General features: G+C 41.2%; 1 protein-coding gene across 12 annotated transcripts in view; it reads right to left on the reverse strand.

Moving 5' to 3' along the window:
- Positions 1-24,017, reverse strand: part of ADD1 (adducin 1) — an 87,270-nt gene that overhangs the window by 21,772 nt on the left and 41,481 nt on the right. For all 12 annotated transcript variants that reach the window (XM_038533206.1, XM_038533205.1, XM_038533204.1 and 9 more), the window contains exons 2-8: positions 20,546-20,760; positions 15,578-15,740; positions 8,763-8,914; positions 3,121-3,201; positions 2,747-2,896; positions 655-798; positions 453-551 (exon numbers count right to left, since the gene is read on the reverse strand). In XM_038533206.1, coding sequence (XP_038389134.1) covers positions 453-551; positions 655-798; positions 2,747-2,896; positions 3,121-3,201; positions 8,763-8,914; positions 15,578-15,740; positions 20,546-20,740 — 984 coding nt within the window. In that variant the 5' untranslated portion in view covers positions 20,741-20,760. The remainder of the gene's footprint in view (positions 1-452; positions 552-654; positions 799-2,746; positions 2,897-3,120; positions 3,202-8,762; positions 8,915-15,577; positions 15,741-20,545; positions 20,761-24,017) is intronic.

Consider the following 24,017-nt stretch of genomic DNA (forward strand, 5'->3'; position numbering starts at 1 on the left):
CTGAGGACTTGCAGGACTGCTCAGATGTATGTCAAGTTACCATCAGGGAGTACACACTTGGGGTTGAGCAGAGCTGGCTCGGTGTCACCCACCACCACAGGACAGTGGGTAAGTCTCTCCTTCTCTGTACCTGCTTTTCCACGAACAGTGTCATGGGGGGGCACACGTAAATAAAGCACCTGATACCAGGGCTGGCACACACTAGTACTCCATAAATGGTGGTGACTCATGTATTTGAATAATACAAAACTAAAAACAAAAAGTCCAGTAATCATTTGATAACTTAAATCAGTGAAAGGGCATTTGCTCTGGTCAATATTCAAATCCACTAGGCTCATCTCGGACAAAGAGGTTAGCAAAGACTCATTCCTACAAAACAAGTATCAAAAATCAACAAGAACCCTGCAAACACTCAGAGAAGCCACAGGCTGCAGAGGGAGGCTGCCGCCTACCTGGATCTCACATGCGACCACCAGGTTATGGATGTAGTAGAAGGCCTCCTCAACGCTCTCTCCGACAGACACCAGCCCGTGATTCCGGAGAATAAGAACCTGCCAGGAAATACGAAAGCTCGAGGGAGCTACACAAGAAGACTGCTACTTTGACTTTTTTCTTTCTTCTACAAATTAAGCACCAGATTAGATGCCTACTGACCTTGCTTTTAGGCCCCAAATTTTTCTGAATTAATACTTTTTCCTCCTCATCAACCAGAATCCCATGATAATCATGGTAAGCCACTTCTCCAAGGGAAAGTGCCTCTGGGGAGATTGGCAAGAGGCCGCATTTCATCGCAGAGACCTAGAGAACAAGCAGTCACCATGAATGAAGGCAAAGTGACAGCCACACACTGATGATGTAGCAAATGCTTTCCTCAAAGAAATGAAAGGGAACATATTTCATTCCGTTCTCTTCTCAGAAATAAATAAAACTATAAACTTAGGATGAACCTTACTTGGGGGGCTAACTAACACTTAAAAGTCAAAGGCATTGCTTGCTACCCTGGGAGAGCCTCAGAAGAAACTCCACAGCTTTCTGGACTTCTCCCACACTGATCATGACCCTGTATGAGCTCAGGCTTCACGCCAAGACAAGCCAGGCCCTACAGTTCCCTTTGAGTGAGTCATGACCCTGCAAAGAGAGGTTTTAGAAATGCTGTAAGGTTCTGATGCACTTTTCCTCTAAGGATGCAGGTGAAATTGAAACCTGAAATGTAGATAAACGCCAATTTCTGAAGTTTACAATAATCATGCTTCCTCTACTGAAGTAAAACAATCTAAGTGTTCATATAACCCTTAAGTTTCCTTAACTTTCCCAAACTGAACTTAAAACATGTTAATTTTGAAGGTTTTCTACCTAGACTAACAGGCTCCAAAGATTTCAACAGCACTCACAGGGGAACAACTGCACACAAAGGTGCAACTAAAAGACTCAAAAAAGACGCCACATTTAATCCCTTTCATGGCATCAGCCCTCCTGGGAAAAGAACTTTCCAAGTGAAGTGATTTGGTATGTTTTAAAACAAATTACATGGTAAGCTGTTTGCAACCATATTCTCAAAGGTACCTCTACTGGTTCGTTAAAATGCATGGACTTTTTTTGTGGTTGAAAGAACATGCTTTTTTTTTTTTAGAAAAAAAATTCAGAAAATGATGGAGCTAATAAAATAAAACTCATGTGGACATTTAGAACCACATGTTCAAAATTAAAAAAAAAAAAGCCAGATAGATCTAACATTCATTAAAATAACCCAATATATATGACATTAAAACATCAAGATAGATTAAAATTCACCATTACTGAATCCACAAGGTCATGTGTGGTATAGTCGTCATGGTTCCCTGTCACATGACTGTACCAACAACCGGAATCGCGTTTTCATGCTGGGAGGTGTGGGCTGCTGGCACCAGAAGGGCCTGGGCTTTGTGACCAGGCTGAGGCAGGCTCTGGGCTCCAGGCTTGGAGGCCAGATCTCCTAACAGCTATGTATAAGGGTTGTGCCTTCTCCTTGCAACAGCCCCTTCCTTCCTATCTTGACCCAGCCTGGGCGTCTGCTGGCTCTATGCAGACATCTAAGGGCCTCTACGCCTCAATCTCTCCCTCCCATACCTGGCTCTTCCCCACAGTCCATCAGCAGGCTTAGGTTTCCTGCATCCCCCAGGCCTTCCCTGAGCCCACAGCACCCTCACCCCGCAGTCTGCCTGAGCCCCTCTCTTCCTCCTGTCCTACCCTCTTCCCAGACGAGGTGTCTGTGCAGTCTCTCTGCAGATCCCAGCAGTCTTCTATACCCTGAAGTCTGACCTCACCCTCAGCATGCTGATTTTCTATTAAGTCTAGTGGACACTTTCAGACTCACACAGGTTTTCCAAAAACTAGATAGCGTATGGACCCCTTAAAAGAAAAGAAAAAAATTTTTAAGATGTTATTTATTCATGAAAGACACAGAGAGGCAAAGACCTAGGTAGAGGGAGAAGCAGGCTTCCCGCAGGGAACCTGATGTGGGATTTGATCCCGGGACCCCAGGATCATGCCCTCATCCGAAGGCAGATGCTCAACCACTGAGCTACCCAGGCGTCCCCAAAAAAATTCTTTTAAGAAAGTCAAACTTAGTTAAAAAAAAAAATACTTTACTCCAACAAAATTGGCTTATTGACATATTGCCTCAAGAGAGCACAATTATAAGGAAATGTGAAGTGCCTTCCACTAAATAATTTTAAAATCGGAGTTGCTACCAGAGCAGCACACTCACCGCAGCTCCTGCTGGTATATGAATATGCACAACACACTTCACATCTGGTCGCGCAGCATAAATGGCAGAGTGTAACACGAAGCCAGCTTGATTTACTCCTAGGTTAGTACTTCCACGATCTACTACATCTCCTTGTAAATTGATTTTAACCTGAAAATACGCAAATAAAAAATTTAAATGTCGAGGATTTCAAATTACCTTTCTAAGAAATTATTTAAACCAAAGTTTTAAGTGTTTATAACAAATTCTAAAGCTTTTTTCTGAATTTATCACACAAAACATAAACTTATTTTTCATTCTGGGATTGAAAGGTGTTTAATTATCGACTATGGCCTAAACACACATGATGCCCAAGAGGAAAAGGATATTCTTACCAAACTGGATGCAGTCACTTCACTATAGAGAAGTCCAAAGGGAACAATGAGGAAATGTTCCTGCTCGGAGCTCACTCTGGTCTGTAAGAAAAATTACTGACTCAGCTAAAAAATCCAATTGAAATTATTTGCATCTCTTTCCATCCACAAACTCTACTGTGCACATTCAGTGAACTACAGAGGAAAGCACGTAAGTAACAGTGCCTGTCACAGAATCCAGAGGTACTGGAAACTTTCTACCATTGCAGGTAGTAACTTCTCAGGTACAGAAAGTGCACACTGGTCACATTCATGACAACAGACTTTATAAATAAAATACTTGGTGGCTACCAACACAGTATCACATGAAACCAAAACCTGCAGGATAGTGAACGATCACAACGACAAACAGGGAGTCCCTCCTTATTGCCTGGTTGATTTCAAAAAGTCTCTACCACACCACATCATTGTGCTCACAACCAGTTGGCTCCTTCCTCAATCACTTCCTGTCCACAATTCATTCAGTACAGACGTGGCACATACTATGTACCTGCTAGATGCAGGTACTAAGTGCTAGATGCCAGTAACACAATAGAACAAAAGAGTCCTGCCCTCCAAAAATCAGTTTAGTTTTTTTATTTTATTTACTTGACAGAAAGAGAAAGAGCGAGAGAGCGAGGGAACACAAGCAAGGGGAGGGGCAGGGGGAGAGGGAGAAGCAGGCTCCCGGCTCAGCAGGGAGCCCGACTCAGGACTGGATCCCAGGACCTTGGCATCATAACCTGAGCTGAAGGCAGCTGCTCAACCAAGTTACCCAGGCACCCTGAAGTGTAGTTTTTATGATGATTTTGGGAGACATTATATTAGCAGGTGTTCACTGCTTGGGCAAAGAACCCCAATGGGGGTAGGGCAGGTAGAGTGAAGTGTTCGTGGAAAAGGACTTACAGTGTTTGGCCCAACTTCCCAACTGGTGTAGTGACTTCTGTAATGACCCAAACAGAAGCACATATGGGGTCTGCTGGGCAGGGGTGGTGATGGGACGCTCACCACGTCCTCTCTGCCTCCGCATTTCCTCATTCAGCAAAGAGTCACTGAACCACCAGCTCCAACACAGGGGCTGGGGTACAGACGGAAATAAAGCTAGAGACCTGGTCATCAAACATTCTCTCTCACACTGAGCAGAAATCTGTCTTCCTGAGTTTTTCATCATTCTTTCTAGTATGCAACACAGAACAAACTCAATCCACCACTTCTACAATTTAGTTCTCAGATACCTGAAATGATCCTACCTTCTCATGTCACCTTCGTCTAAACCCATGTGATTTGCTTGGCATAGTACGACGCAGATCCACAATCATGTAAGACCTTAGTGAAATCCTAGCTCTGCCAAGTAGGGGGCTATGCTGCTTTGGGGACCCTGGCTTCCTGGTCTCCTTCCCCCAGGGTAAGGAGGGGATGATAAGAGCTCACACTCACCATAAAGAGAAAATGGCATCTCCCCAGGAGGACTATTATTAGTGATAGTAGGAGCAGCAGCAGTAAATCACGAATGAGCCTGTTCTAAATTCACCTCCATGATATATTCACCTCCATGATATCCATTCACTTAACCCCATTCTCTGCTCTTAGTTTGTTTCAAAAATGCACATGTGGTTTCTACCCTTTCTGAAAATATTTTCCCATTAACAGTGAGTTAGTCAGGCTTATTTCTAAAGTTTGTTCTTGTATTTTAAAAAGCATGGGATCCCTGGGTGGCACAGCGGTTTGGCGCCTGCCTTTGGCCCAGAGCGTGATCCTGGAGACCCGGGATCGAATCCCACGTCGGGCTCCCAGTGCATGGAGCCTGCTTCTCCCTCTGCCTGTGTCTCTGCCTCTCTCTCTCTCTCTGTGACTATCATAAAAAAATAAAAAAATAAAAAAAAAACAAAAAAATAAAAAGCATGCATCTTTTTAACTATCTAAAACAAAACTAACAGGCACCTGGGAGGCTCAAACAGTGAAGCATCTGCCTTCAACTCAGGTCACAATCCCAGGGTCCCGGGATGCAGCCCCACATTGGGCTCCCTGCTCAGCATGGAGTCTGCTTCTCCCTCTCCCTTTGCCCCAGCTCACACTCGCTCTCTCTCAAATAAATCTTAAAAAAAAAAAAAAGAGCCTAGCAAATCTACATATTCTAATGGAAAAAGCTTAAAATCTATAATTTTCTGAGTCTGAAGCAAAAAAAAGGAAAAAGTGCTGAGGCACCTGCATAGCTCATTTGGTTAAGCATCTGACTCGTGATTTCTGCTCAGGTCATGATCTCAGGCCTGTGAGAACAGACCCACATCAGGCTCTGTGCAGAGTGTGCAGCCTGCTTAATTTTCTCTCTCTTCCTCTTCTGCCTTTCCCTGCCTCTCCCCTCCCTCCACATGCATACTCTCTCTCTAAAATAAATAAATATTTAAAAAATAAAGGTAAAGGTACTAAATATAGGTATGAAGTGAAACAAGAGCAAAGGATCTCTGCAAGTGAGTTTCCAACAGGCTGGTGCTACCCTCAATGCATGTCTTCCTACACACCAGACGCCCCTTGCCTGTCCACAAGGACTGAGCACTCATGTCGCAGATTTTAAGGTCATTCCCTGAAAACCAAACACGCCAAACACGGCATCTCTGGCAAATATCCATACCACGTCCCAGAAGCACAGTGCTTCACAAAGGTGGGCTCCACACCTCCTCCTCAGAGGTTTAGCACTCCCTGAGTCCACACAGGGACTGAACCTAGGCTCCACTACTGCCACGAGGCATTCAGAGATAGAAAGGTCTCAGCATCCACTAAGTGCCATCATGAGGAAAAGTCCAGCTCATGTGCTAACCGGGCCACCCTGGCTTCTGACACACCCCAAAGCTTCTCAAAACCGGACGCCATCATAGAGACAGAAATCCAATTCAGACAATCATCTCCAATCCTCTAACACCTACTAACACCCTTAACTTCCTTCAGCAGAAAATCCTCATGGCCCTCTTTCAAAGAAAGGGCACGATGAGCTATGAGCACATTTTAGTTGCATGGACAAACACTGTTAGTGTTTCTTTTCTGGTAAGAGTTTATATAGTAACACTTAGATTGTAAAACAAAAAATGAATGCCATAAATAGTTCAAAAAAAATTTCTCCCTCAAAGATTCTCCAGTTCACAAGATACAGGAAATACTTTTGTACTTAAATATCTTTTTTACTCAGTATTAAAGGTCACACAGATCATCTACAGAAGAAGGAACATCTGACTAATGTTTTAATTCTGCCAAATCTTAACTAACGGGGGCAATGTGTGGGAATAGCCATTTCAGCAATTTAAACTTATTTCAACAGCATCTTAAACTCCCCAAGAATGTGAAGCTGTTAGTAAAGCCAAGAATTACATTGCTGATTAGACATGTAACATTTTCATGGAACTAATTTTTAGCCAACCATGGGGCATTAAGTCTGAACATAGAGCACTCTGTCAAGTACAATCAGTAAGAGATGCCAGCAGTCTTCACGCAGGCACCAGATCAGAAATGGCACTCTGGTAGGCTAAGTGGACCCCTTAACCAAGTATCAAATGGCACCATGGAGTTCTCATTTGATATTCTTAGAGGCCAGATTTTGGTTTGTTGTGTGCCTATTATACACCCAGCACAGCTCCTAGTCTTGGGGACATGACAGAAACCAACAGAGTCAATACTCCTGTGAGTGGAGATGGATGGGAAATAAGCAGATGCAAAGTATGGATGACAGTGACTGCTTTGGAGGATATGAAGTAGGTCTGCTGGGGTGGAGGTAACTTCCAACAGACCTAACAGTGTAGATATGTCAGGGCCAGGTTTGCGTGCCGAAAAGCAAACTTTAACAGCAACGTGGGTAAGAGAGAGGGGAGGGTAACGCAGCCTCTTTGCCAAAGACCCATATGACGCCCTGGAAGCACAGTGCACCAGCCACAGAGATAGGTTCTGAACCTCCTCCTCAGAGGCTTAGCATTCCCCGCAGTCTACAATGCAGGCACCACTCTGAGTCAGCATGGGAAAATCACCTACATGTGTGCTGTCTATGGAGAAAAGGGTAAAACAATCTAAATGCCGTTAACACCAGCTGCCTCAAGGGAGGTAAGAGTGTTGGGCGGACGAACTTCTTTAGACATCCATGTGAGGTACACGTATTACTAGAAGTAGGCATTAGATTAATAATTTGAAATTTCCAATAACAGAAATCAAATGAAGAAACAGAGACTGGAACAAGTTTCAAAGTCAAAGAAAGAGATTATCTCTATAAAAGAGCAGAGAAGAAAACAGAAACCTGACAATGCATTAGGAATCTAAAAAGGCAGCAGGGGGTGAAACTCCAACTGGGAAACAAAGTTTGGCTATAGGCAGGAAGTAGGTAGTGAAGTGCTCCCATCTGCTCTGTGACACACTGTGCTCATTTGCTAAGAGTCAGGAGTTTTGAAGACAGTCGACAGAGCAGAGATATATCAGTGAGCTTCTAAGTGAGACATCCTACAGTGCCAGGTAGTGCTGCAGGTCCATTTGAAGCTCTGGCTGTAGTCTGTGGAGGAAGCCAACAAGTTCTGTGAAGGCTCTCTGCAGCAAGCTCCAGCGCTCAGGTGCCAGAAGGTATAGCACAGAACTGGCAGGGAGTGTTACTGACAGGATGTACTGAGCTGGACCAAACAGAGAGTGGATATGGGCCAGTGGCTTAGGATGAAGAAAGGAAGAGCCACAAAGGCAGGATTTGCCTCACAAATAGAATCCCAGAGTTAGAACAATGCTTGGTATAGAATCAGTATTTACAGCAGACACCCAGTAAATATTTACTCCAAGAAAAAAACAGAAGTCCTAATAATGTTAAAAATAGCTAGAACTGGAGTAAAGAAAAAAAACTATGAGAAATCGAAAGCTTGGGTCAGAATAGGAAAGAAAAAATCCTCATTCTTAGGTTTCCAGGAATAAAAAGGTTTTGGGTAACTGCTTATACACTAGTTCCCCCTTATCCCTGGGAGAGACATTCCAAGACCCCCCCAGTGGGTGCCTGAAGCCGCAGACAGTACCAAATCCTAAGTACATTGTTCTCTCCCATGGATATGAAACTGTGGTAAAGTTTAATTTATAAATTAGGCACAGGAGATTAATAACAATAACTAATAATAAACCAGAATAAGTCTAATAATACACTGCAATGAAAGCTGTGTGAATGTGGTCTCTCGCTCTCAAAATGTCTCTGTCCTATGCTCAAACTTCTTGTAATGATGTGAGGAGATGTAGGAGGGGAATGATGTGAGCATGTGATGCAGCATGAGGCTACTCCTGACCCTCTGACAATACACCAGGAGGAGGACCGCGTGCTTCTGGACTGGTGGACTGCATGTTCCACTGAAACCACAGAAAGTGATCCCCCAGGTAATAGAGGACCACTTTACTTTGGTAAACACCATTTATTAGGTTAGAATGGAGTTTTAGGTTAGAAAGGAGTTTACTGCCCTCATAATTTTTAATTCAAACTACATAATTCTCAGATTATATACTCTGCAGTCAGCAATCAAAAAGAAGGTGTTCTAAGATTTACTTCAGCTTCTTTTCATCGGGAAGAGATGGTGCCAGACTCGTAATATTCCATTTACCACTCAATTACTACTCCATTTAACACTTACTGTGATATGATTGTAGATAAGCTGAGACCATCCAAAGAGATCTGCCAGTCGGTAAAATGCTGCCAGCTTACATCTCAATAATTTTTCGCCTTTGTCATAAGCGATGGAGTCAGATCCTCTTAGGTCATTCACAGGAGTCACCATACCAAGACCTGAAATAGAAGAGAAACAAACTCAAACACTTACTATTTCCATAAATAAATAAAAAATAAAAAATAAAAATAAATAAAAAAAATAAAAACACTTACTGTTTCTTATCAAATATAAGACAAATAGGGCAGTCCTGGTGGTCCAGCGGTTTAGCGCCGCATTCAGCCCAGGGCGTGATCCTGGAGACCCGGGATCGAGTCCTACATCAGGCTCCCCACATGGAGCCTGCTTCTCCCTCTGCCTATGTCTCTGCCTCTCTCTCTCTCTCTCTCTCTCTCTCTGTATGTGTCTCTCATGAATAAATAAAATCTTTTAAAAAAATAATAAAGTCATATGCAATTAAAAAAAACAAACATAAGACAAATAATCCTGAGCTATTAATCTTCCACTTCCACAGCCACACAGGCTGTGCAGTAAGTCTTGAAAGCTTCAGAGACTATTTCATAAAGATCATGTTCCCCAACTTTAACACAATTAAGTTAGAAATGAAAAAAAAAAAACAGTAGCAAAATTTGTGGGATGCAGTAAAACAATGCACAGAAAGAAATTTACAGTAGTAAACTAGATATCAGAAGAGTTTTTAGAAAAATGATCTAGGTTCCACCTTATGAAACTGAAAAAAGAAAAGAAAGAAAACTGAATCCAAAAAGAATAAGAAAAAAAAGAAGTATCAATCAAACGAAAGTAACAGAAGTGGGGTGCCTGGGTGGTTCTATCAAGCATCAGACTCTTGGTTTAGGCTCAGGTCATCATCTCAAGGTCATATGATACAGCCCCCATGTTCAGGCTCCATGCTCAGTCTGCTGGATGATTCTTTTTCCCTCTCCCTCTGCCTGCCCCCCTCCCACTTGCTCACATTCTCTCTCTCAAAAATAAATAAATCTATAAAAAAAAAAGAAAGAAAAATAGAGGAAAATGCATTTAAAGAAGATTAAAAACAAAATAATGAAATAAAAGGAAATGAAACACAAAATACACCTCTAGGCAGACTCCAACAAAACACAGCAGAGGTAGAAGTTACCAGTATGAAGCAATGGAGAGGGGACATCACTACAGACCTACAGACATTAAAAGGATAATAAGAACAACTATATCAGCAAATATTCTAACTTACACAAAATAGACAAAATCCTAGAAAGACACAAAAAGCTCACTCCAGAAGAAACAGACATACTGAATAGTCCTGTTTCCATTAAGCTGAATTTACAGTTAAAAACATTTCCATAAAGAAAACTCCTGGCCAAGGGGTGGCTCAGTGGGTTAAGCATCTCAGTCTTGATTTTGGCTCAGGCTATGATCTCGGGGTTGTGGGATTGAGCCCCACATGGGGCTCTGTGCTTAGGGCAGAGTCCACTTAGTATTCTTTCCCCCTCCTTTCCCCTCCACTTTCCCCCCATAGGACCTCCCTCTCTAAAATAAATAAATAAAATCTTTAAAAAAAAACACAAAAAACAAAACTCCAGGCCCAGATGACATCACTGTAAATTCTACCACACATATAAGAAATACCAATTCTATACAAACTCTTCCCAAAAATTCTTTTTTTTTTTTAAGATTTTATTTATTTATTCATGAAAGACACAGAGAAGGAGAGAGGCAAAGACATAGGCAGAGGGAGAAGCAGGCTCCATGGAGGGAGCCCGACGTGGGACTCGATCCTGAGACTCCAGGATCATGCCCTGAGCCAAAGGCAGGTGCTAAACCACTGAGCCACCCAGGGATTCCCTCTTCCCAAAAATTCTACACAGACTCTTCCAGAAACATCTTCCAATTCACTCTATCAGACCCAGGGTTACCTTGATATCAAAACTATACAAAGACATTATGTTACATGAATCACAAGAGAAACACAGACCAATCTCTCTCGTGAATACAGGCTAAAAATTACTTAACAAAATTTAAGCAAATAATCTAGTAATAAATAGAATAACACATCATGATGGGGGGGAATTATCTCAGGTATATAAAATTGGTTCACCATTCAAAAAGCAGTAAATATAATTCACTATATTTAACTAAAGAAAAAAAACCATGGGATCATTTTAATAGATACAGAAAGAACATTTTACAAAATTCAATATCCATTTAGAATAAAACCTCTCCACAAATTAGGAGCAAAAAATAATGTCCTCAACTTGATAAGGGACATCCACAAAAAACCTACCACTAACATTAAATATGATGAAAGACTGAATGTTTTCTCCACAAAATCAGGAACTATACAGGGATGTATTCTCTGGCGTTCTTACTGATTACTGTACTGGGGATTCTCACCCATGCAATAAGGCAAGAAAAAGGAAAAAAACAAAAACATACGTACAGAAAAGAAAGAAAAATAAAGGTATTTGCATGATTCCCCATTACATGTTGCTAGATTTTAATGTTTTTTTTTTTAAGATTTTATGTATTTATTCATAAGAGACACACAGAAGAGAGGCAGAGACACCAGCAGAGGGAGAAACAGGCACCTTGCAGGGAGCCTGATGTGAGACTCAATCCCGGACCCAGGATCATGCCCTAAGCCAAAGGCAGACGCTCAACCACCAAGCTACCCAGGCATCCTGAATCTTTTCTTGTTAATTATAAACACCTTAAGCATATAGAAAAATACAGAGAATAATGTAAAAAATCACCTATTATCTTAACATAGGTCAATCATCTACTACAGATTAAAGATCTGTAGTAGATCTTTAATTCTTAAAAAATGTTTTTTAGAAGATTTTCAGAAGATGGTGGCAGTAACAGTATAGTTTTTAAATCTTATTAAATCTCTATCCCAACCCTGCACAAAAGAATTACCTAGACCAACTAAGATATCAAACCCAAAAATCACGGATGATTTCTACAACACTAGGTAATAAGGTAGACACACAAAACCGAAACTATCATCGGGTAGGGTTGACACAGAGTGCACGATATCAGCATCTCTTTAGGAACCATGGACCATTTGCCAAACTCCCAAAAGAACCATCAGAAACTCACTACAAAGCTCAGAAGGCTAATTTGGGAACAACAGCTGAAACCAAGTGTTCTGCACACTTAAAGCCTTAAAAATTCTCCAAATTAACCATTTAAAGTGGACTTTCAGGACAATGTCTCACACTAAGAAATTTGTGGTAATTAGAACCCAAACTGACTTGCACAGAACTATAAGGAAAACAGAAGAGTCCAGATAAAAGCAAGGAAAGGGAATGAACCTGACTGGTTCAATAAACTGCCATATTTTTTAGCATTTCACAAAACAACAGAAGAGGGAGCTCTAGAGACGTAACATTAGGAGAGTTTTCCTAAACCAGAATCCTCCAAGAAAATTAACCTCATGTAAAAACTAACAGGAAAGGGAGTGCCTGGGTGGCTTAGTGGTTAAGCATCTGACTTCAGCTGAGGTCATGATTTCAGGGTCCTGAAACTGGGTCGCCAACTGGGCTCCATGCTAAATGGGCAGTCTGCTTGTCCTTCTCCCTCTCCCTCTGCCCCTCCCTTCCCCTAGTCATGCTCTCTCTAAAATAAGTAAATAAGGGACGCCTGGGTGGCTCAATGGTTGATCTGCCTTTGACTTAGGGTATGATCCCGGGGTCGCTGGATCAAGTCCCACATCGGGCTCCCCACAGGGAGCCTGCTTCTGCCTCTATCTCTGGCTTTCTCTGTCTCTCATGAATAAATAAAATTAAAAAAAAAAAAAAAGATACCTATGCATCTTAAAAAATAAATAAAAATCTTTTAGGGGATCCCTGGGTGGCTCAGCGGTTTCGCGCCTGCCTTTGGCCCAGGGCGCGATCCTGGAGTCCCGGGATCGAGTCCCACATCGGGCTCCCTGCATGGAGCCTGCTTCTATCTCTGCCTGTGTCTCTGCCCCTCTCTCTCACTCTCTCTCTCTCTCTTTCTCTCTCTATGTCTATCATAAATAAATAAAAATAAATCTTTAAAAAAAAATCTTTTAAAAAATTTAATAGAAAAATATCATGATCAAATACCATACAAAAATTATATTAAGGAGAGCAGAATCACATCCATACAGATAAGGAAAACACAAGAAAGACATGTCCATAAAACAGATGAAAACTATAAAACCTATTATTTCATAACATGGTAAATAAAGATATTAAGAAATTCATAAAATATATGGTAGCATTTAATATAATTAGAAAAACTCAGAAATGAGGGCTAGGACATAAAAGGAATTAGATGTAAATGAAAAAATAATTTTAAAAATAAATACTAAACTCAAAGTAGGGGAAAAGAACATGAAAAGCAAAATTTTCGTAAATCCTAAAGAAATGAAGCAATAAACAGGACTTGAGAACAAGTGACAGTTAAAGAAGACAAACTCCAACATGTAACTAACAGCATCTGAGCCGTAACAAACAAAAGGGAACAGAATAAATGCTAAAAACCAATTCCATGTTGCTATAATACAAAAGATCTGAAAAAAGTATGTCATCTGAGAAAATTACCCAGCAAGACCGATGGATGCTAAGACATATTCTGGTAAAACTACTGGACTCTAAAGAAAAGTACTCTGAACATCCAGGAAAAGAGACCAAGTCACTTACATGGAAAGATTCTCTTCAATTTTAGTAGCAATGCTTTGAGCCAGAAAAAAATTAATTACCTATTTAAGATACATAATATAGGAAATCTGAGTCTAAGGTCTTATACCCTAACTAACCAAACCAAATTCATACTGACCTATAAGGCCACAGCATGCAAGAACTCAAGAGTATTGTTTCCATAAGCATATTCTGAGAAGGCTATTAAAGAAGGCACTTCAGATAAACCAAAATAACTACAATAGGAGTTATCAATAACACTGATAGGAGGACGGTGATGAGCATTAAATACGTATTTATTACAGAATTAAGTTATTAATTATAATACTAAATGAGCATTATAAGAGGGGGATCACATCTTCCAATGGTGGTATGCTCTGATAACAGAATGTAACTATTTTCAATCATGAAGAGAGAACATACTGTTGGTAGAGTTATTGGTATTTTGTGTTGATATATGGGAAAACAAATGAGTGATTATGTAATATTCTGGTTTTGTTATTCCTGGTTGTCCTTAAAAATTAGAATTCTTATGGTGGAAGAGAGGAGAGTAAGTATTAGAAGAGATTGGGTAAAAACCTCTTAGCACTGACTTATGGGTATAATGCCACTATATACTTAAAATTCCAATGTGCCAACAATATGCAATATAATTCACAAGGGAATACTAGACTTCCTAGTTCTTTCTATTAAAGAGGCCTAGAAAGAATGAATGACTAACCCAGTAGCAATGACCATCCCTAGCACCCAGACTAATTTCTATCTCCCACAAAAAGAAATAAAGATTTCTTTTTGAAATGGCTGATTCCAGACCTGAGGCAGGAAATATACTTGGTAAGCCTAGAGTATCTCCTCACGGGGGATAGCTTGGAAAGTCAAAGACCTTCCTCGGGGGTCAACTTGGAGGGACTTACACTCATCAGAAAAGATAACCGCAATGTTCTAAAACACATTAAAGTATTTAAATCTATGAGTTCAAAATAATACTAAAAATAACAATGAGAGGAAACCAACTTCTTATTTTGAAAAGTGTTACCGTTCTCATATAAACCGCACCACTGGGTAACCAAAAAAAATTGAGGGAAAGCTCCTTTTCTCGTGTGCATGCCTGATTTCAATAGATCATAGTGACTAAACTGCTCTGCTATGTGTGAAACTCTGACCCAGAAACAGGTCATCTACAAATAGTTTAGCAAGAGGTTTGAATGTAGAGGGCTACATCTAAAATAGTTTAGCAAGAGGTTTGAATGTAGAGGGCAAGAGGTTTCCCTGGAACATGCAATGAGTGATGGGGAAGGAGGTGGCCCCATTTCCACAGAAGTTTCTCTGTTCCTCACCCTTTTAGCAGCAGTAAGGAATAATGGATAAGAAATGCTGGCCTGGCTGAAATAAGTTCAGGCAAAATTGATGTGCTACTCCACAAACATAGTTTCTGATGAATTTTAGTTCACAAAGGGTCTGAGAAACCACATAAAAAGTCATCTGCCTGAGAAATAACAGTCCCTTTGGCTCATAAAAAAAGAGAGCCATCTAGAGGTACCTGGAGTGATTTAGTGGGTTAAGTGTCTGCCTTGGTTTCAGGTCATGATCTCAGGGTGCTGGGATGGAGTCCCACGTCTTAGGCTCCCTGCTCAGTGGGGAGTCTGCTTCTCCTCTGTTCATATGTGTGCTCTCTCTCTCTCTCAAATAAATAAAATTGTTTAAAAAAATAAATTAAAAAAAAAAGAGAACCCTCAGGATATGTGGGTCGGCTCAGTGGTTGAGCGTCTGCCTTTGGTTCAGGGCGTGATCCCGGAGTCCTGGGATGGAGTCCCACACTGGGCTCCCCACATGGAGCCTGCTTCTCCCTCTGCCTATGTCTCTGCCTCTCTCTCTGTGTCTCTTATGAATAAATAAATAAAATCTTTTTTTAAAAAAAGGGCAGGGGAAGGAGTCCTCTACATTCAAAACATTTTCAGACTTACAGCCTATCTTTCACTATAGGGAAAATATTAATTTTTTAAAAATTCAATTGTATGTATTACACTGTACACAGATCTATTTCACATGAGAAACTATCAGGAAATTTAACCTATAAAATGATAGAACATGTATATAGAGTCAGCAACTACTCACTCATGTTTAAGGCAGCCATCCCTCCTTGTGGAGCTGCAGGATAGACATTCGGTACGTTCGTGGTCATAAAATCTGCAATCTGCTGTAATGCCAATAGGCCCGTGGGATTCTTCCCCTTCTTAAACTGTTCCTGTATCATTGATTCCAACTCTTCACAGAAAGCCTAATAAAAGGCAAATTAAAACAGTGAGACACTATTTCTTTTCCATTACTTGGGAAGGCAGAGGTAACTATCACAGAGACTGCTTTTCTGTTTGTTTTCATCCAGTGCTAGAAAATTGGAAAAAAAAAAAAAGAAAAAGAAAAAGAAAAAGTAAATGGATATTCTCATATATTACTACTTGGAGCATAAATTGCTACATTATTTCTAGAAAATAAACAATACAAAAATTTAAAAACAAGTCATTCTACTGCTAATAATCTTTTCTTAGGAAATATTCAGGAATATGTTCAAAGATTTATTCATACGGATGTTCATCCCGGCAGGACTGACAAAAGGGAAAGCAGAGAACTGTTGGCATCTGAAACAGGAGAAAACTGATTTCACACATGCATCCACCTTACCACGGAATTCTATGCAATGAAAGGCTGAGAAAAATTTAATGACACAAAATTGCTCTTGATATATTTTTGATTATGAACTGGTTGTAAAGTAAACCAGCCAGTGTTTTGTAAGAGTCAATACAGATCTAAATAGAGAAGCTAAAATAAATACATCAAAATGTTCACTATACTTATCTTAGTGATGGTATTATTAGCAATTTTTGCACTTCTCAATATTTTCTTCAGAGTAGGTTTTTTAAAATTACTTTTTAAAAGTTGAAAAGGGGATCCTAAAATAAAATATTCATCCTTTATCAAATAATCCTAAATTTTTTTTAAAAGATCCTAAATTAGGCAAAAGATTAAGAAGGGTTAATGGTGATTTTCATATAAAGTCACTACTGAAACACTACAGGTTAATTTATAGCTTTCCCAAACCATACTGAAATAATTTTTCACGGGGATCCCTGGGTGGCTCAGCAGTTTGGCGCCTGCCTTTGGTCCAGGGCGCGATCCTGGAGTCCCGGGATCGAGTCCCACGTCGGGCTCCCCGCATGGAGCCTACTTCTCCCTACTGCTGTGTCTCTGCCCCCTCTCTCTCTCTGTCTATCATAAATAAATAAATAAATCTTTAAAAAAAAAAAGAATTTTTCACATATCCTTTGAAAAATATCTTATCAAATAAATATTTAATATGAAAATGTGAGCTCACTAATGAATAGCCACATCTGAGATTATAAACACCCTGAGGGCTTCTGGATGAGTCTATATAAAACTTCTAGTTCTTCACTGCTTATATGAAAAGCTGTAAAAATACATTGCCCAGGGATAGTCTAAGTAGAGCTCTCCCTTGCAGGAAGCAAGCACACCTGTAGTACACTTAACACAATGGCAAAGAAGAATGTAAGGAACCAAGAACTCCTGGAGGAGCCCCTATTTACCATATATCATGACAAATAATGCCACAGATCATATTCCGTGGGAGTCAAGGAAGGAGGAGGAAAAGCTGACAGGTGCTTTGACTACAAAGAAGAAATCAAGCAACAAAACACAGCCATCTTTGTTATCAATGTCCAAGGCAACGATATAGACAGATACACAAAGATGCATAATAAAGGGACACAGACACGCAGAGAACCTCTACTAAAGGTCACAGAGAAAAAAAATAAAATAAAAAATAAAGGTCACAGAGTATGCTGGGCACACAATCCCTTGCCCCCACCAGCCCTCCATCTGAAAAATCAAGCCACCCATTTCCACGGTTTCCAAATCCACAGATATATTGATGGGAAGCTCAATTCAACACACATGTACTACATAGGTACACAACACCACAACTAAGCACACACACACAGTGCAGCACACATAAGTATCAGGTGCTGGTCTAGGTACTGAAGACATGCAGACAGAAAAAATGGTCCTTGTCATCAGGGCACTTAAAGCTTAGCAAGTAACACACAGAAAGAAAACCACAGTGTAAGAAGCCCTCAGTATCCACAGTGTCCCTGATGACCTACACGTGCAGTAAGGTGATGACTGTAGCAGGGACTGGTGAGGGCCTGGAGCCACCCATTCAGATTCCAGAGTCTAGCTCCAGCCAGCACTCACCGGCCAGTGACCTTGTGTGCTTCCTTGGTCCTAACTCCCAACAGCTCTACATCCACACCCTAACCTCTCAGCATCCTGTCTGCCTTTTCTCCCTTGACCCTGTCATCCAACTCACCTGGGCATCCCACACACGTGATCAGGTCCTAGACATGCTCTTTCCTAGTAATTGTGCCTCTCTTTAGTCTTATAGCCAAGCATGGGTTCTCCAAACACCGACCTTCCCCGAGCATCTAGCTCACCCTTTCTTCAACCCTATCGTAACCCTAACACCTGTCCCTTCCTTTCCCTGTGTCCTGACCTCCTTCACCCAGCTTAGAGCCTTGGTTTAACATTATAAATCATTCCCTTACTCACACCTCCAATTCTCTATCATTTCACCCGGTAAAACCCCAACACTGGTTAAATTCAACCCTTCACTCTATTCATGCTGCTCAAAGTAGCTGAAGGGGGGTGGAGACCATGCTGCATTGTCTCACAATAAATTCATGACCCTAACCTGAGTGTACCCTTCGCATTAACCCAAGGACAGTCCATCCCCTCACTCACTGTCACACCTTCTCTCTCCTTGAACCTCACTAGGCCCGTTCTCAGTAGGTGACCCACTTACGATTCCCTGATAACAAAGGATCAGCCCGAAGAAAATTCTCTCCAGCATCTATCCAGCCATCAGCATCTGGGCCCACAGGGTGGGCTTTCCCACTCCATACAGTAGTGCTCAACTCCTGTGCTCCTAAAACCAAGAATCCACCACCAGTACATTACTAAGAAGCAATCCCAGGTTTTCTGGATTTTTAGCTTATGTCCTTTTTCCATTCCAGGGTCCATACTGCATTCAGCTCCATAACAGCTGATGCTTATTGGGTATATTCTAGATAACATGTGGATGGGGGTCTACTCAGCACCTGCACAGCAGCTCCTATAGGTCTACTTTCTGCACTCTACCCCTAGTGATGTTTACTTTGTTTCTTGTGGCTTGTACATAGAAAACTACTCAAGCCAAAAGTGTAGGTGTTCCCTGATTTCTTTCTATCCTACCTCTTCTTCGCCATCCAGCAGCAAGTCCTATTTATCTCCCCTCAAAATAAAACTCAAAAACTACTGCTTGGAAGTATGGCTTTCTCTCTTGCCCCAACAATATTTTCTTTCTTTTTTTTTTTTTTTAAGTAGGCTCCACACCCGAAGTGGGGCTTGAATTCATGACCCTGAGATTAATAGCCATGTGCTCTACACACTGAGCCAGCTGGGTACCCCTACAATACTCTTTCTATACCAAACCCAGAATGAGTTCTTCAAAACAAAATTGCACCAGGGGCACCTGGGCAGCTCAGTTAAATGTCTGACTCTTGATTTCGGCTCAGGTCATGACCTTAGGGTCGAACCCCATGTCTGGCTCTGTGCTGGGTGTGGAGCCTGCTTAAGATTCTTTTGCTCATGTTCCCCCACCACCCCCTATTCTCCACTCGCACAAATGCTCTCTCTCTAAAAAATAAAATAGAACAAAATAGCACCATTCCTGTCTGCGGCCCTCTGATGACTCTCTCTGAGCTCTGAATGCAAAACAAACTCCTAACCCAAGCCTACATAGCCTTCCAGGACCTGCCCCTCCCTCCTGCCTCCTTGTTCAAACCATACTGGAGTCTTCTGACTCTCCAAGTCCATCCAACTCACCCCTATCCTAAGGATTTCACTAGTTGCCCCTCAACTAGATCACTGTTCTCCTCACCCGTGCATGGCTGGCTCCTTCCAGTCATTGAGACTCAGGGGAAATCTCCCCTCCTCAGAGAAGCCTGTTTGAACCACCATTCAATTGAACCACCCCACTTGTCCCAGGTGAGTGTGTGGAATCTGAGACTTGTCCCAGGTGCTTACACGGGTATTATACATGTGTCAAAATTCACCAAGTTGTACACTTAAGATTTGCAGACAGTCCTCTAGGTTATACCTCCACATATGCAAATAGTAATACTAACTAACCAAATAAAATCTATTAGAGGACTTATGTGTCCTGTTCACTATTAACTCTCCAGGTTCCTTGAACAGCATTTAAAAGATAAACATTTAAAAAATTCAGTGAATATCTCTCAAATGGCTCCCCGAAGGATTAAAAGAACAAAACAAGATTAGAAGGAAAAAAAGAATAAAGCGCATACAAGGGCAGCAGTGCCAACACGAGGAAGCAATGGAGACAGAATTCCTTCATGTAAGGACACAAACAGAAGACAGGTGGGTGTGCTTGTGGTTTAAAATGCTGGTGTCACTAAAGGTAAAACCCATCAGTGATGAGGTCCTAGGGCAGCCCTGGTGGCACAAGCAGTTTAGCGCCACCTGCGGCCCGGGGCATGATCCTAGAAACCTGGGATCAAGTCCCAAGTCGGGCTCCCTGCATGGAGCCTGCATCTCCCTCTGCCTGTGTCTCTGCCTCTCTCTGTGTCTCTATGAATGGATAAATAAAATCTTAAAAAAAAAAAAAATGATGTGGTCCTATTAAGGCCTGCCAAGGGCCCAGCACCAAGTGAGGTGGCCTGGAGGAAACAGTAATTTTTAAGTGGTCCCAATATATAAACAGATTCTCTGGAGAAGTAGTGAGAGAGTAAAAATGAGAAGCAAGCCCCTCCTCTCCTTTATAATACTGAGGATTTTTCATTTATTTTGCCTGATAATTTGAACCAAACAGAATTCTTTCCAGAGCCAAGTACACATATACAAGGCACTGATTTCCCAGGTACAAATGCATGGACTCTGGTACACAAAACAGAGCTAAGAGCTGACGTATCAGAGGAGGAAGAAGACACTGTGCAGAGAGAAGGCTTCTCTTACAGGGCTCTGCAGGATCATGGATACTCTCTTCTTCTGCTCCATCATATTGAAGTCCTGGCGGAGGTCCGGTGCCATGTTCCTCTCTCGCAAGTACTCCGGATTGTTCTCATCCACCCTGTCAAAGTACCTCTCCTTGTGTGGGGCTGTGGTCGGGGGTGGTGAGGTCACCACTGCGGCCCGAGTATCACCATTCATTGCACAATCTTTCTCGGCTCCTACAGAATCAAAATACAAGAAAGTTTTGTGTTTGAATCAATGTCCAATAGCACTGCATAACACACACGCCGGCCAGACAAACACTATCTTCAGCAAGAGAAGGCTACCAGTGAATGAGGCAGAACCATGATGTGCAAGCCTTCTTTGTGGCCCTGGAGGCACATGGCTCATCAGCCAGCTCCCTACTGGCCAATGGCACTTCTTGTCCTCACCATTGTTCTCTAGTCAACAGCAGAACAAGCTCACAAAGCTATTATGTTCTCTGTCAAACAGAAAAAGAACTTGATACTGAATTCTTACAAGATAGTTTTAGTCGTGATGCTGACCTACCAACAGCAGCATGGTTCATTCCTGGAGAAATCTCATTTATGATATTCTCCCAAAAATGTGTCAGTCATGATTTTGCAAAGGATTCTCCAGATGGATCAATAAGAAAGCAGCTGTTCACACATCTGTATTCATGCACAAGGGAAATAAAGCTCCTCATCAGATCACCTTTTCAGTTCAAAGAAGAGCAGGCACTAAAAGTCAACACACCCTAATTTGTGACTACCCTACAAGATGCCCAAATGCCTCAAATTTAAAAATCTGTTGTTATGGCTACTTACTTAGAATCTTTTTAATCCCAATATTTTATTTGAATGATATTCAAATACTAAATTTAGTCATCTGTAACTACTAAATCTCTAAATGGCACCCTTTACTAATCACATAAATAGTTTAATTTCTACTGTTTCTATGAAAGAGTGAATGCCAGCCCTAACTATATGTATGAAGTATTTACTAAGCATCTTATTATATCTAGCCACCGTGCTAGGCACAGAAAGCAATCGACCATTGTGTTCCCCTTGGGGAAGCTGGATTCACAGATTGAAGAAGGAAGAGGGGCTGGTTAAGAAGTTATTAGCACAGAGACAGCAACTAAGGCCAGAGAGGAGAGAAACTGGCAGGTGGGGCATGAAGCGGGAAGGAGGAGCAGAATCCGCACCTGGAGCAGTTGCTGGCATTTCTTGGTCTATAAAGAAAAACACTGGGGATAAATTAAGAACAAGAAGGAAAGGATGAAGAGACAAGGGGAGAAACAGACTCAGGAGCCATGGGCAGAGTTTTCATGGTGAGTGGACAACAGTTCCTCACGCTGCACAGGATGAGCAAGGAAGAGATTTTAAAGAGTTGATTAAATGAGCAACTCAAATGCAATCAGTGCCCCTTCCTTACACCGTACACAAAAATCCATTCCCAATGGAGCACAGGCCTAAATGTAACAGCAAAAGCTATTAAATTCTTAGAAGAAAACACAGAAGCAAATCTATGATACTTTGGGTCAGGCACAGATTTATATGACATCAAAAGGACAAGCAACAAGCAGAAAGAAAGAGATAAGTTAGACTTCCCCAAAATTAAAAATCTCAGCGCTTCAAAGGACACATAAGTAAAGAGACAGCCACAGAATAGGAGGAAATATTTGAAAATCATTTATCCATGAAGAAATCTATATCCAGAATATATAAAGAACTCTTACAACTTAATAATTACAGTAACAATTTTTAAAACTTGCAAACCATTACTTGGCCTCAGAGGACACCACAGAGAACACAAGAACAGAGCAGCTGAGACTGCCTACATTCCTGAGCCACAAAATCATGAGACATGAGTATTAAGATCCTGAATTTAAGCTGGGAAGTCCCGGACCGCTTGTTTTGCTGCCACAAAGCACTGAGACAATGGTGAGAGGGGGAGGGAGCATGCACGCCACGCCTCCCCTTCTCTTGGAATTGATCCTTGCACATCCCTATCTGCTGATGCACTACTGTCTCCCTCACTGTATAGTGAGCTCGAGGCACTCAGCTAGGAAGCAGCAAGGCAGAGATTCAAACTACAAGCCATCTGGCGGCAGAGCTTTTGTTCTTAACCTCCAAGTCAGACTGTACATGTAAGGGGGGCACAGGAGCAGCAATGGGGGAACAGTGGCCCCAAAGGGATAAGAAGGGATGAAAACAAGGGCCTGAGATTCTGCAAGTCTCATGAGCTCCCAAGTCCTACCAATGCCACTGAGGTTGGACCACAATGTGAATAGCAAGGCTTTAAAGAAGAGTTTATATAAAAAATATCTTATGTATCAACAGCCAAAGAATCAACTGGGGAAACACTCCCCCCCCCCTTTTTTTAAGACAGATCAATTTGGATATTGCTCTTCTGAAACCTACCAATGTGACAGAAATAACATATGCTTAAAGTGACACTACTTCAAGGACTCAAAGACAAAGTGTGAAAACGGTCAGGACCAAAAGTCAACACAGAACAAACCAAGGACCTGAATGTAGTCTTTAAAACTCACTCTTCTCTAAGTGTATCCTTTAAAATTTTGGTTTAATCTGTTCATTTTAACAGTTTGTTTGTCAAAAAGTTTGTTCTAGTTTGTTCTAAAAGAATGACGCAAAGAACAAAATAATGGTTGTCTGACAGTTCATCAGATATAAATGAAGCCAAACGTTCTGAGCCAATGACACAAATGTTGTACTTCAATGTTTTGGAAAACAGAAAAGGAGAAGAATATACAGTATTGTTACTTCTCTATTACTAAATGAGTGCCAACCTGAAGCCATCTTCACCAGTAAATAAGAACACAGCACAACACTTCAGAGGCAACCATAGTTGTTTCTTGGTTCCCAGAGCTGACCCACAGAAACTCCGAAAAACAAGATAAGGCAGAGATTGCTCTCTTTTTATTATGAATTGCTATGCAAATGGGGTAAGATAAAGACTGCAGACTAGATATGCATGTGCTGCTTTCCCTTCAATAAGGAAGTCTAAAAATAAATAAATAAATAAATAAAAAATAAGGAAGTCTATAAACTTAAATCAAAGTATACATATTCTGAGCCCAGTTATCAAGAATAAACATATCATTGTTAAAGCACAAACCTGTACTTAATTTTTGTCAATTATGCCTTCAGGTTTCATTAACCTAGTTTCTAGGAACATGCTAAAACAGCAAATGTTTCTAGAAAGAGCTCTGCAATAAGTTATTACTTAATCCCAATTTTTTAAAAAATGGGAAATGCTAGATGCAAAAAAAAACTTTCTGGCAACATTAGAGTATTTTTAAATAATTTAAAAGGTAGTGGGGTGCCCAGGTGGCTCATTCAGTTAGGCATCCGATTCCTGATTTCAGCTCAGGTCATGATCTAGGGTTCGTGAGATCAAGCCCCACGTTGGGCTCTGCACTCAGCCCAGAGTCTGCTGGAGACTCTTC

Source organism: Canis lupus, chromosome 3, assembly GCF_011100685.1.
Source record: "Canis lupus familiaris isolate Mischka breed German Shepherd chromosome 3, alternate assembly UU_Cfam_GSD_1.0, whole genome shotgun sequence".
NCBI lineage: Eukaryota > Metazoa > Chordata > Mammalia > Carnivora > Canidae > Canis > Canis lupus.